Source organism: Tursiops truncatus, chromosome 11 (genome assembly GCF_011762595.2).
Source record: "Tursiops truncatus isolate mTurTru1 chromosome 11, mTurTru1.mat.Y, whole genome shotgun sequence".
Classification (NCBI taxonomy): Eukaryota; Metazoa; Chordata; class Mammalia; order Artiodactyla; family Delphinidae; genus Tursiops; species Tursiops truncatus.
This window is the reverse complement of record NC_047044.1, coordinates 62175813-62190856: the sequence shown is the minus strand read 5'-3', so window position 1 is coordinate 62190856 and position 15044 is coordinate 62175813. Positions and strand designations below refer to the sequence as shown.

At 35.7% G+C, this 15044-nt stretch overlaps 1 protein-coding gene across 6 annotated transcripts in view; it reads left to right on the top strand.

Annotated features, from left to right (window-relative positions):
• LARP4 (La ribonucleoprotein 4) overlaps positions 1–14693 on the top strand; it is a 66718-nt gene extending 52025 nt beyond the window's left edge. For all 6 annotated transcript variants that reach the window (XM_073788684.1, XM_073788687.1, XM_073788685.1 and 3 more), the window contains 6 exons: positions 2540–2749; positions 3397–3445; positions 5988–6149; positions 8683–8807; positions 8923–9091; positions 10236–14693. In XM_073788684.1, the coding sequence (XP_073644785.1) occupies positions 2540–2749; positions 3397–3445; positions 5988–6149; positions 8683–8807; positions 8923–9091; positions 10236–10574 (1054 nt within the window). In that variant the 3' untranslated portion in view covers positions 10575–14693. The remainder of the gene's footprint in view (positions 1–2539; positions 2750–3396; positions 3446–5987; positions 6150–8682; positions 8808–8922; positions 9092–10235) is intronic.
• The last annotated feature ends 351 nt before the right edge of the window (positions 14694–15044 follow it).

The following is a 15044-nucleotide window of genomic DNA, read 5'->3' as shown; positions in this document are numbered from 1 at the left end:
TATGTATCTGTTGATTTCACGTTTCTTTGAAGAGGTAAATTTTGCTTTAAACAGTTACGTCTACGTGAAGTAGATGTCTTGGTTATAAGAGACTAAAAACAATTTTTAATAACAACAAAAAGTATTGGTGTTTGCAAATGCTTGACTTAAAAATACATTAAGTGGGCTTATGGTATTCCTTTATTGTCACTTGAGAGCACTGCTGTGCTTTCAAGAGGTAAAAAAAGAGATAAAAATACAATAAGAGGTAAAAATACAATAAGAAAGCCAAGAATGACAGTCAAGTCATTCTTGCTTTTTTAAAAAAGTATATTTATTTATTTACTTACTTGGTTGGTTGGTTGGTTGAATGGATGGATGGATGGATGGACCCAGTCTTAGTTTTGGGAGGTGGGCTCCTTGGTTGCAGGAGGTGGGCGCCTTAGTTGCGGCATGCATGTGGGATCCAGTACCCTGAGGAGGGATCGATACTAAGCCCCCTGCATTGGGAGCGCAGGGTCTTAACCACTGCGCCACCAGGGAAGTCCCAAGTCATTCTTGCTTATAAGGATATATATCTGGTTTTGAAGATACAGGATAGGTTTAGTATAATTTTGCTTGTTATTCAAAACTACTTGTGTACATTTTTTTGCGTTTGTTTGACCAATACAGGTTGTTAATTTTTAGTCACAGAAATAATACACGAATACTTCCTTATAAAAATGCAGATATTGCAGATGAACTAGAACCTTTTGACCACCAACCCAAATCCTTGCTTCCTTCTTACTTCTAAGAAGTGACCACTGCCAGGCCTTTATTTTTATTTATTTAAGTTATCAGTCAAGAGCAGTTTATTACATTAACCTTGTAACAGCCCAGTGATGATCACTAGACCTACTGAGAGAGAATAGGACTAACTTTCAGAAGTCTGGGCAATTTTCTACCTTTCATACTTTATCTTTCTGTCATTTTCCTTCTTCCTTTACATCTTTTATCACTTCTTTCTTTCATCATCCTTTTTTCTTTTGCCAAGACTGCGATTGTTAAGTCCCTCTCTGTGAAGGGTAAGATTATGAGATCTGAGGGCTGTTAAACCTAATAACTTGTTTACTGGGTGTATTGAAATGCAATGAGAGAATTTCAGTGAGTGATAGTTTCTGAACAGATACATAAACAGCAATATCTACCTCATGAGGTCGTTTTCAGATATGATGGATAATGTAAATTAGTTTGTGTTAGTTGACATACTGTAAATTTCATTGCTATTCAGAAACTATTTTGTAACGCATAAGTAATTATCTGGAAAAGTATTGTATATGAGACTTAGCCCAACATTATAGCCTAATTTTTATGTTTAAGTTTTAGTAGTAGTAATCTAATTTGTTATACTCTCCAAAGGGTTAGTAGGATAGCTGGAGATGCTATTGGAATTAATGTTTAATTGTTCATAATTATGAGGTTTAAAATCCCTATGCAAAGAACCAGGAATTTACAGTGTGTTATTAATATTATAAATTTGTAACTATGAAAATAGACTGTAAAAAAATGGAGTATATAAAGTTCAAGCAAGGGGCTAAATAGAAATCTAATACTTCCTTTTTTAATCTCCTGTAGAGCCAGGGTCCTCAGTTTCTTGGGCTTACTTTAGATGTTTTCACTATTGATTAAACTGCATCCTCTCTCCTTTACCCTGCCTTAGCTTCATCTGCTTACAAATTGTTAAGAGAGTTGGGTACTTATACCCATCATCCAAGATAAAAGCTACTTTTGTTAGATGTAGGTGGTTTTTGTTTTTGTTTTGTTTTGCTTTGTCTTTGGTTTGGTTTGTTTTTTTGTTTTTTACCAGATTCCATACCTTAATTCATGAAGTCATGCCAGGCTATTAGTTGCGTTATATTTTTCTAGTTTTTTGGTCTCACATCTTTGTTGGATCTTTGAACAACTGATTTCATTTGGAGAGGGATTCTTAGTAGGAAGCTGGGATTTTAATATATTCCACTGTTCCTTACTTTAAAAAAAAATTATCAGTCCCCTAAAGAGTTTTTTTAGACTTTTCCCCCAATTCCCCCATATGAAAATTTAATACTAGAGATTATTGTATATCTATTTGTGTAATGTATGCCAGTTCTTACTCCCTTTGTGGGTATTGTTGCCCCATTGAGAATGTGTGGCATAGACTCAATAAGCTTCCAGCCTGGCTGATTTAGATGTGTCAGAACTGCAGTTCGTGTTAAAGAAATTAGCTAAAATCCTAGTTATATCCTAAATTTGGGGGTAGAAGTAGCCTTATCTTGAAGAACTTTGGATCACCTCCCAAATCTCTCCAAACAGCTTTTTTTTAATGTAAAAATTCTTTGCCTTTTAAAAATAATATGTCTGAGACATTAAAGGGTTTACATTTTTACAACACAATGCTTCTGTGTCCAACCCAGTTTATGGAAAATCAGAATACAGCAGAAGGCAATTTTTAACTTGGCCTGTTAAGAGTCTCTACCATTAAGAGAAAATATTTTCCATTTTAATTTATCCTTTCACATATATGGTCTTATATTTCTTATAGTGTGAAGCCTCATTTTAGGTCAAGTGGTTCAGAACACTCAACAGAGGGCTCTGTGTCATTGGGGGATGGACCATTGAACAGATCTGGTTCAAGGAACTTTCCAACTGAACGACATAACCCTACAGTAACAGGGCACCAGGAGCAAAGCTACCTTCCAAAAGAGACTCCCACTTTGCAGATGGAACAGAATGGGGACTATGGTAGGGGCAGGTAAGGAAATATGGTAATAAATATGGAAATAAGGTATATGAAAATTCTTTAATCATAATATGAATGTTTGAAGACCACGATCTAGTGATTTTTAAATTTAATTTTTGGTATATAGTTATGCTAAATAAATACTTTATTCATGTAATATGTGTTACTAGTTTTTCATAATTAAGAAATTCAGAATGTCCATATAGCTCTGAGTCAGAGGTTTATAAAAGTTATTCTGAAGTTCTTTACAGTTCACTAAGGAAAGATTAGCTTAGAAAGATAAGATTCCATCTGCATCATAGTTTTAATTTCTAGCAACATCTAAACTGTGGGAATGGGGTTATATGTTATCTACCCTTCCTAAACAAAACAAAAAAAATGAACCCTAATATGCTTCTGATTTGGAGGGAGCACTGCTAATAAAAATGGGCCCAGCTTACTTAGTGGTGGTGGTGGTAGTAGGTGAAGTTTTTGGTAGATTAGCTCAGGATCTCTTCAGAAGAAAATATATCCTTTAATAATAAAGGAGATTTAGGAAGTATAGATACTTAAAATAGAAGTTCACCCATCTTTGATAGAATGTATACATTTGAAGAAACTTATGAGTTGTCCCTCCCACCTGCTTCCCCACCCCCACTCCCTTTTGTCATTGTTTAAAGGAGAACTCTCTTCAGAGGTCGAAGACGTCGGGAAGATGAAAGGATCCCAGTAAGTTTTTTGTTTTTTTTAACCTTTAATTACATACGTTCAATTTTTTTTTTTCTTCTGTGATTTACTATGGCGTTGACTTCTGGTGTATCTTTCCGGGTTTTTGTTTCATTGATTATAATATTGATAATAATTAGAGCCTGTTCTTACCCTGAAATATCCGCCATCATCACTACCCCTCACCCTTAAAGCACACATATAGTTAGAGCTTTGACCTGTGTTGCTCACTTTTAAAAAAAATTACTTGAATACCTAATCTGTTCACATGGTTTAAAATAAAATATATGAAAATATTCCATGGAAAGTTTAATTATTGCTTTATTAATGGAAATTTAAAGAGGTTCAATCTTTTGATTGTACAATGCTGCCACAGACAGTGCAATGATAACCTCATACAACCATCACTTCCTATGTGTGCAGTAGTATCTGAAGGAGAATCCCTAGAAGTGGGATTTCTGAGTCACAGTTCAGTAAGTTGCTGCCTAATGGCTTTCTATAGGGGTTGTGCTGATTTTCACTCTTTGAAAAAAAGTTTCTGTTTATCCATAAGCCTTACAAGGTATATGATTTTTTGCCAGTCTGGTAGCATATGTGATTCACTTTTAAAGCTCTGTTGGATGGTGTTGGAAACTGTTATACTATTTATTAATTGTTACTTGGGGGCAGTTTTCTACCTAGTGCTGATTCTTATGTTTGCCAATCCTGTAAAACCACTTCGAGATTTTTAAAAAAATTTTTATAGTTCTAGGCAGGTTCTTATTTGAATCCTCACTTACCTAGCTTCAAATTATTCATATTTTTTTTGTGTGTGTGGTTTGTTCATGGTGAATGTTTCCCATTTCTTAACTGTGGTCAAAAGGAGTTGAGGAATAAAAATAGTACAGGAAGACATGGAGGTCTGAAGAAAACCCTGCCTGGAATTTACATTTATATCATAAATGTGAAATATAATACTCACTTTACATGTATAAGTAGTGAATTATATACATATTTAATAGTATACTATATAGTGTACATATACATATAAGTATACGGATATCACATGTTTAAGCAGTGAAAAGGTACAGATTTTCAAAGAAGAAAAATATTGCATTATAACAAAAAGAATAGTCCTTGGGGCAAACTGTGAACCTTTTAAAAGTGTTGGGTTTTCATTTATAGCTTTCTATACCATGGCAGCCTTGAGACTTTAGGCAACACCTTTTTTAGGATACCATTGTAGCAGTCTATGTGAATCCTCAAGTGGCCCTGAACAATTGAGGAGAGGAGAGATTAGGTTAGAGGTCTGTTTAATATGTTGAAAATACCTGGATTGAGGACTGAAGATTAGGACTGAAGAAACAGGAGACCGGCATGCTTCTTAGTACAAAGGGCAGGGTGGGGGTACCCTTGTGCAGTGAGGAGATTTAGCTAGAGGTACAATTTAGAATTTGTAAGCTTACATGTAGTAATTAAAGTTACAAGAGTAGATGAGATCATGCAGGGGACTCTCAGTAGAGTAAGTGATTTTAAAAAGGACTGAGAATGGAACTTGAGGAACATAGTAGCTGTGGGGCTGAAAAATGTGATTATTCATTTTGTTGTTTGAAGTATCCAAGAGAAATCCAAGTGGAGATAGCTAATAGGCAAATTGATATCTGGGTTTCAGGCAAAGATCTGGTCTGAAAATATTTAAAGCGTACAACCTAGTGAGTTTTGGTAAATTTTCAGAGTTGTGCAGCCAAAAATTCACCAAAAAGTGAAAAAGATTGTTTTAAGAGTTGTTTGCATGTAGGTAGTAGTTGAAGCTGTGGATAATGGATATCACACAGGGAGAGTATGGAAAGGGAGAAAGAGTGGCAATCATATAGAAACCAAAACCATCCAAAGAGGTGGTCAGGGGGAGAAGAGCACATGCTTGTCAGATCTGAGAATGAAGGAAAAGAGGTATCAGAAGCTAACGGAAGAATGAGCTCCCACCGGAAAGAATGTTTACCATGCCAAATGCTAGAGTGAGGTCAGGAAAAAAAAGTCTGTCAGATTTTGCATTGTGGAAGAAGGCATTGGTGACTTGTCAAAGCAATTTTAGTGGTGCGGTGAGGGAGTAGAGAAGAAGATACAAGTGAGAGGCTTGTCAGAGGGTATAGAGAGTGGTAGGTGGAGGAGAAAGATGAAAAGATTTTCAAGGAAGGATATTGTTTTCCCTTGAGACTATAAAAGGAGAAAAGATGATGGCAAATTTAGATAGTGTAGGGGTTTTTGTGTTTATTTTTGTTATGGAAGAGGGTATAGCAAATTTAGAAAGCAAAGAATAGTGGAGATTGATTAGAAGGTTTAAAGAGTGTGGCAGAGTTTGCAAAAGAACCAATAGAAGGAGCTGACTAAAGATAGGTCAGATTGATCAATACTAATGAGAACTAAAATGAGAATCCAGGAATTTATAGAGGAACAGTTCTCTTCATTAGGTGGAGTTTGGTTTGTTTCTTAGAGCTTTCAGCTTCTGTGGTACAGGATTAGAGAATGAGATGAGCATGTAACCTGTTTTTTGATTTGTGTCTTTTAGAGACCCCATCCTTCAACAGCTGAAGCAAAGGCTCCAACACCAAAGTTTGACTTATTAGCCTCAAACTTTCCTCCTTTACCTGGAAGTTCATCAAGAACGCCAGGTGAACTTGTTTTGGAGAGTAGGTTGTCTGATGTTGTTAAAGGTGTCTGCAAAGAAAAGGTAAACACTGAAGCATCCAATCTTTATCTTATGGGACCAATCTTTTGCCTTTGTTTTCAGGGTTATTTAACAGTTTATTTGCACTCAATGTTTATTTCTATCATAGTGTTTATTCATGAGTTTTTAGCATACTCTGAGTATTATGAAAAGATTTGTGATAAAGCTACACAAGGTCAATAAAATGTTTCTTCACCTTTGCCTGTCTTTGTATCAGTCAACCCAGCTTGGTAGAACTAATTTATGAAAGGTGAATGGAAAGTGTCATTTCCACTTAAGTGCATATATCGATAATTAAGTGATAACGCGAATGAATTCTAAGCTACTCTGGTAAACTCAGTCTTCCAAATAAATGGAGAGTTGATGTCAAAAGGTTGGGATGACCCATCCTACAATGTTTTTTTAAGTGTAGACCTCTTTATATGCTAAATCCTCATGCCCCACAAATTTTTCTCATTTTCTACCTTTTGTTTCTAATTCAGCTTCATTTTCAAGGGTACATGTACATAGTATATCTAGGCTTATAATGAAAAATAGTAGTCCCCTGCTACCACTTTCAACTCTAGCTTTTTCTCCTGACATTTATCCCTGTATATCTAATTAACATGTTTATACTGCTCCTTCTTAGATTTTTCAGTTTTAGACGTTGTCTATTAACTTTACATTCTAGAAGCTGAGGGATTAGCTCTCTTAAACCAATATACTTTTCTCATCCTCTCAATATATTGTACTTCATCATATCTATGCTGCCATCAATTACAAGATGCCCCATTATTTTGGTATCACTAAGAAAGTAAAAGACACTGCCAGTTAGACTAGGCTATGCCATCATTTGTATGTCACATCTCAATATTGCATCATTTTTTTCCATAACTGAGGCTTATGGTATATTATTATTATGTCTCCTTTCTTATACTCTGCACAGCTGTGTTCCTGGGACTTCACTGTCATCCTGGGAATTTTCTTTACTCTTCTTTGGTGGATCCCTTCTTTTTCTTACTCTTGTATGACTTTCCCAAATTATGGTGGGTCACATCTTCCCAGGCTTCCTGTATAAGGTTTTTAGTATAAATTTCTTGAGATCTTGCATTCTGAAATGTTCTTCTGTTCTCACACTTGATCAGTAGCTTATCTCTGTAGAATTCTCTATTAGAAATCATTTTCCCTCAGAATTTTGAAGGTATTTCACTGTCTTCCCTTGTTAAAAAAATTATGCAATTTTGTAATTGTTTCACCACTTCTAAGACCTTCCCCCCCCCCCCCCCCCCATACACGGGCCTCTCACCGTTGTGGCCTCTCCCGTTGCGGAGCACAGGCTGCGGACGTGCAGGCTCAGCGGCCATGGCTCACGGGCCCAGCTGCTCCTCAGCATGTGGGATCCTCCCGGACCGGGGCACAAACCCGTGTCCCCTGCATCGGCAGGCGGACTCTCAACCACTGTGCCGCCAGGGAAGCCCTAGGGCTCTTTCTTGATATTCGTTTTTTACTTGTGGTAAAATGCACATAACATAAAATTTATCATCTTAACCATGTTAAGCATGTACAGTTAAGTAGTGTTAAATGCATTCACATTGTTGTGCAACCAGTCTCCAGAACTGTTTTTATCTTGCAAAACTAAAATGGTTTACCGATTAAATAGCAGCTCACATTCCCCCACTTCTCTCAGGCCCTGGCAACCACCATTCTGCTTTGTCTCTGAAATTGACTGCTCTAGGTATCTCATATAAGTGGAATCAAACAGTATTTGTCTTTTTGTGACTGTCTTATTTCACTTAGCATAATGTCCTCAAGGGTCATTCTTTGTCACAGTGTGTATCAGTACTTCATTCCTTTCATTGTGCAATAATATTCCACTTGATAGTTACACCACATTTTGTTTATCCACTCACCAGCTGAATATTTAGCTTGTTCTCACTTTTTGGCTATTATGAATAATGTTATTGTGAACATTTGTGTATAAGTTTTTGTATAGACGTGTTTCCTCTTGGGTTTATAACTAAGCAGAATTGCTGGGTCATATGGTAACTCTATATTTAACTTTTTGAGGAGCTGCCAGACTTTTTTTTTTTTTTTGTGGTACGCGGGCCTCTCACTGTTGTGGCCTCTCCTGTTGCGGAGCGCAGGCTCAGCGGCCATGGCGCACGGGCCCAGCTGCTCCACGGCATGTGGGATCATCCCGGACCGGGCCACGAACCCGTTTCCCCTGCATCAGCAGGCGGACTCTCAACCACTGCGCCACCAGGGAATCCCCATGCCAGACTGTTTTTGCAAAGTGGCTGCATCATTTTACATTTCCACCCTCAATGTATGAGAGTCCCAATATCTACATACCATCACTAACATTCATTATTGTCTGTCTTACTGATTATAGCTATCCTAGTGAGTGTGAAACGGTTTCTCATTGTGGGTTTGATTTGCATTTCCCTAATGGACAGTTATGTTGAGCTTTTCATGCATGTGCTTATTGGCCATTTGTTTATCTTCTTTGGAGAAGTATCTATACAAGTTCAATTTTGAAATATGTTTCCACTTTAAGGATAAGGAAGAGTTGAGAGTTAGTTGCCCAGTGACTGCAGAGGATGAACAGACAGACTGCACCTCTGCCCAGCAACTCAGTATGAGCACCAGTCCTCCATGTACAGCTGAGCTTTCTGCATTAAGGTACAATTTCAAAGTAGATGATCTTTCACATTAAGATTACTTTTTCTTCTGATCATTTCTCAGGTGTTTCTTTGTGCTCTATACTAAGCCTAATGTCAAGTTCTTTTTTCCATAGCACAACTCAGCAAGAAAAGGATCTAATAGAGGATTCAACTGTTCAAAAAGATGTTCCCAACCAGACAACTATACCAGTTTCTTCCCCGAGTACTGCAAAGCCATCGAGAACAAATACTGCTTCACCATGTAATAGTAACATAAGTGCAGCTGTAGCTGTGGCCCTACAGGTAACTTGATGAATTTAGTTTAGCGAGAATAAAACAATAGGTTAAATAATGAGAAATTTTATTTTTCACATAACTCTGCTAGAGCAGAGTCATTTGGAAATAGCCCAATTGGGGCTGGTTGCCCGCATTGAAAAAGGAATTTAAAGTCACTCTGAAGAAATTGGAAATTTTAGCCTTGTTGAGGGAATGAAGAAATTACTGTTTATTCTGTTTCTTTTGATTGCTTTATTTCCAATCAGATTGTGGTTAAGTGAAGCTTCCTTCTCATTATGATGACTGTACCTTTTTTTGGGCTAGGGTATAGAGGCTTTGAGGCTCTTGAAATTCTTTTTTGTATAATGCTTAACAAATCTATGAAACCCATGAGGAGCCACTGCCATTTTTATTCAATTTCCAGAATCATTTTTATAATTTGAAAGATATAGAAAAGCAGGGGGGAAAAAGCCACAGAATTTACCTGTAAGTCTTTCATTCATTGATATAACTAGTGCATTTTTGGTACAGCTCTTTTTTTTTCCAGGTTAAGAACATTTTATCTTGTCTTTTAATAATAACGATGATAATAATAGAATAGCACCTACCACTTATGAAATGCCTACTATATGCTAGGACCAGTACTAAAGACTTTTTTTATGCTTTAGCCCATTCTCACAGCATCCCTATTCTCCTCCTTTTCAGATGAGGTCATTAAGAGTTTATATTATTGGTTTCCAACTGCTCTGCTGAGATTCTTGTATCTCTCTTAGGGTTCTTTGTAGTCAGGGAAGAGAGAATGGAACCATTTTATTTCGTCATGTGGATGTACCATTATTAATTTAATCTGTTCTTACTTGTTAGCCATTTAGGTTTCCAGGTTTTTTTGCATCATTATAAACATTGCTGACTTGTATATCCTTCAAATAAATATCTCAAGTGAAATTATTGTATCATACATAAATTGCTAAGACTTTTTAATTATATTCAACAAATTTTATTTTTAAAGATTGTACCTGTACACTTTAATAGCAGTGTATAAGAGACTGCCTAGTGCCCTTTCCTACAAGATAACTTACTGATTTCTTGTGGTTAACACTATTCTTTCTGTACTTTATTATTTAGAGAATATGTACCATAAATGTTTTTGTTTCTTATCTTTACTTCAAAGGAACCTCGGAAGCTAAGTTATGCTGAAGTGTGCCAGAAGCCCCCTAAAGAGCCATCTCCAGTTCTTGTGCAGCCACTGCGAGAACTTCGCTCCAATGCAGTATCTCCCACCAAAAATGAAGAGAATGGAGCTCCTGAGAAGTCCTTCGAGAAACAACATGAGAAGCCAGAAGCAAGGGCTAGTAAGGATTACTCTGGCTTCCGAGGCAATGCCATTCCCAGGGGAGCAGCTGGAAAAATCAGGGAACAGAGACGCCAGTTTGGCCATAGGGCTATACCTCAGGGAGTGACTCGACGTAATGGCAAAGAGCAATACGTGCCACCCAGATCACCAAAGTAAACAAAAACAAAAAAACTGTTCAGAAACTTCTCTCTCTTCCCATTAAACTTGAGCCTGGCTATATTGAACTGTTTTGGAGGGGAGGGCGTGGCCAGGAAGGAAACAAGAGAAAGTACATCCTTAAATCATTATGGATTTTGGAGTTGTGAGCTATAGAATCCCAAAATTCATCTCTAAAGCGATTTTAAAATGCTGGAGGATTCCAATCAGTATAAATATATATATATATGTATACATATATAAAAATATAATTTTTCTATTTTTGTTTTTGATTTTAATTTGCAGAGATCTTCTGCCTGGAATCAATTTTGAGGGTTCAGATTTAGCTTGGGAGAAAAACACATTATACATCCTTCAGTATAGGAGATGAGGGAGTGAGAGAAAATATTTTTTGAAGAAACATTTCTGTAAAATTAGAAATTACTTTTTTTAATCTATTTAAAGTTTGGCTTGGAGAATGCCATTTCTGCCTATATGGCCTTGTGTTGCAAAACAGATCAGTGGCTGGGGGTGACTGTTGTGGTGTGAGTGTGTGCAAGTATGATTGAAGCCAAATCTGTTGTCATGTTAGTAAATGATTTGAAAACTGAATGTAATACTTGAGTAGATTTTTTTTTTTCCAGTTTGAAATTTAGTCTGTCTTTTTGACCTTACTAATATTTCATTCAACAAGCTGTTAAACTCTGATTGTACTTGGGGATGTGACTACCAATCAGTTTGATACTCAAGGAAAGAATGGGGGTTATTTGAAAAATTAAAATTTTGTGTTATATCTGAGGGGGTGGGTCAAATGGAGCTCAGAGGTTTAAGCTGCCCTGTGATTTTTCTTCCCCCCCCAAAATAGGAAACGATTTCCTTTTTTTTTTGTTACTTTCTTCATTACTCTGTTCTTTGATTATCCACCCCCAAAAGCAAAATAACCAATCACCTACAGAATTGTATGTTTCTAGCTGCCTCGCTCAGTCTAGTCAAATCATATAACTGTTCTAAATTTCTGACTTGAACATTAAAGTATTTTACTCTTCTGGTCATGTATTTAGAACTTTAGATCCCAGAATGATAGGGCAGACCGACCCTACAGTAATTTATTTGTGTTAGTGTTAAAGATGAAACATTGTAGCTGACTCTTAAAGTGTTAAATAGTATAGATGTAAAAAGAAATTTCTTTTTAAAGGTTTAATTTGGGGACAACCTTTTCTGTTTACAATGTATTTATCACCTTCCTTCTTTCCCTTTCTCAAAAAAAAAAAAAAAAAGCAGTTTGGAATTCACAGAAACAGAACCAGCAAGTCACAAAATTTTTGAGTTGAGGTTAGAAAGATAGTTAAAATTAACATATAATTTCTCAGTGAATAAAGTTGTAGCTCTCACATTAAATAGGCAAGTTTACATGCTGGTGTTTAGAAAATGGCTAAAAAATTAAAAACCATGTTGCATTAATCTGTTTTAAGTCATACCATTTTCAGAGTTCTATGTAAGGTGGGGTTTTGTTTTCTTTTTAGGGATAGTTTGTGATAGTAATAACTGTCCCTTATGTTAGTGAATTACATATGTACAAATTGAAACTGTAAATTGTGAACACTGGAAAGCACCATTGTGACATAGAGTAAACATCTTAGTAATATATTAAAATGAATGTAAATGAGGGTTAAAATTACATTACTGTGAAACTCATCTTCCAACTCTAAGTTAAGCTTTGGAGATTTGTATTAGTAGGTAACTGTTCAGAGCTTTGAAAACACCGCACATTTCTGTACAAGCCAGAATTATCATTTCTTTGTAACTTATTATTCAGCTTGGCAATTGCTTTTGATTTGGTGGATTGATAACATGATATATTTAAGCAGTTTGAAACTATTCATTTCTACACACTATTTTCTACTAAATGAAACATACCATAAAACTACCTGTGCTGAAATTTGGGGGAAGTTTAGGTCCTTTAAAAAAAAAAAGTATTAATAATCACTGACTACATCTATGATAAAAGTGCTTATTTTGGTTTACTTAGATAATGCTGCAGCTGGTGGAAATGATAAACGTTTAAAGTGTTAACACTCTGTGAATGTATTGGATTTAAGAGAATAAACATTTTACAAAAATCGCTTGGTAAGGATTATAAACTTAATTATTGCACTTAGATGAAACAATACTTTTTTTTTTTTTTTACAATGTGTCACAGAAATAGGCCTATATTACTTGTATCCTTGTATGACTTGCTGTTAGTCTACCCAACTTCTAAAAACTAAATGTTCTAATTGATACACAAGAAAAGAGTTCTTTTTCAAGAAAGCAAGTGTGTTCTTGCTTTTTCCCAGAAGGTGTTATTGAAAGTAGAAATTTAAAGACATGACCATTTTTAAATTTCATAATATAAAGTTTTTCAGTTAATTTGCCTCATTACAGCTAATAGTTCCCATTTTGATGGGATGTATAGGGAAGAATAATGTGTGGGTGTATGTGTGTGTGTGTGTGTGTATATATATATATATAATATATATATTCACAATATGTATTTAGCATTTATTTTATTATATCAGATTTAAGGTTTGTATCTAAATGATGCCTGTGAGTTGTGTGAAACTGATGGCTTTTTTGTCCAGCATTACTCTGTAACTGATGAGGGTCGGGCATTCATTGTAGTTTAACTATTTATTTGGTTCTTTAGAACGAGGAATTTAAATGTCAAGTTTTTCTCTTCATCCTTATGACTTAACGTGTCCTTGGGTTGTTGGAGGGTAAAAGTAGATACAAATGATCTTGAGTGTATGGTTCAGTGATCTTCTGCCATACTTCTTAAATGCATGAGAACAAGAGTCACACAAGTTCATCACCTTGCACTTCACAGAGAAGGTATATAGATAGAGATATGGCAAAACCTGCCTCCATTTTCTATCCAGATAATTAAGGTTTTCATGGTATCTAGGCCTGTCTTTAATCTGAGTAATTTCATTTTTGCAAATATAGACACTGGCATTCAAAGGAATGATCCATCTAAATTTTTTTCAACTGGATTTTGGAAGAAGATAAGATCTTTCAGTGATATGGTTTTATTGTTCTTATCATCTTATGTGCTCTATTTGCATGTGATCAGATGACATGCAGATTTATTTATTTTTGGTTTCTAAAATTAAGGTATCTTGAATATTGTTGTACATTCCTTTTTCTTTTTAAATACCAGGTTGGCTTTGGAGAAGGCGTAATGAGGGAGTATTAGCATCTGCTGGAGCAGAGACTAATATTTAAAAGTTACTGAACACGTTATAGTTTTATTAGTTATGGCCTTAAATATTTAGTCTTTTGGCTTAAATGTCCATTGGTTTTACTTTGATACAGTTGAGCAGCACTGGGGTTAAGTCTGTTATTTATGTTGGCCATGTATATTAACCATATTTTAAAAGTACTGTTTTGTTTTTACAGGAAGGGTAAAATGCGAAAGAGGAGTTTTTGTAAATTCTTAACTACAGTGTACGGTGTTCTTTCCTAAGTTTTTATATTTCCTTACAATTTGGTGGCCATTAATTTAACTTTGGGCTTTTTGGTGTATGCTAATTTAGTCTGAGATTTCAAGAAGATACATAGACATTTCAGTCCTCGTTAATTGAGGACATTTTAAGAAGTTGAAAGAGAATTTGTTTTCAAGTTGAGAGTGTATTCTTTTTTAAATTCCACCTAATTATTAAATAGTTTCAATTTTATTCTTAAAAGCTGTGAATTGTTGAGTAGACGGTTCCTGAAAGTACAAGTGAGATATCAACAGGCTGTGTATACAATGAAATGGTTTTATTTTCAGTTTTGAAGCACAAAACACTGATTAGTGTAAGAAACAATCCACATCATTATTGGGTTTTGTTTTTTGCCTGATTCAGGTGTGAGTGATATCTCTTAAATGTTTGGGGTTGGGAGTCAGAACCAGTTATCTGGCTTCTCTTGTCCATTGCTTAGGTTTGTTCTTGTTGTCAAAACCACTCCCCCCCCCCCCCCAGCAAATGGTGTGACACATGCTCATGCATATTATGTTATAATGAGTACATCGTTGTATTTGTATTTTTGTTTTCAACATTGCCAAGGTGCTATGGGAAATTAACACAAAATTAGAAAAAATAAAATTATTAAAAAGCAGGACTGGTTTCCTTTTCTCCAGGTGGCTTATCTCTAAATGGCTACTTGTATTTACTTTCTGATTAGCTTTTATGTTGCCCACTCTCTAGTTCTGTTCTGGTTTCAGCTATTATTTTGTTTTTGGGAGCGGGGTATGGACTGTGTGATATTTCATCTGCACAGTGAGGGTAGAGAGCTAGAAGATTCAGCTCTGTGATTCTGGGGTTTTCTTAAATTCTTTTAGTGTCAGAAGCAGTTATTGAAGGGGAGAAAAATCACAGGGCAATGTGCAGCTTAAGGGTTTGCCTTCGTGGGTCAGATTATGGCCTGATTTGAGTGTGTAAATTCTGGGTCTTTAAACTTCTGTTTCCA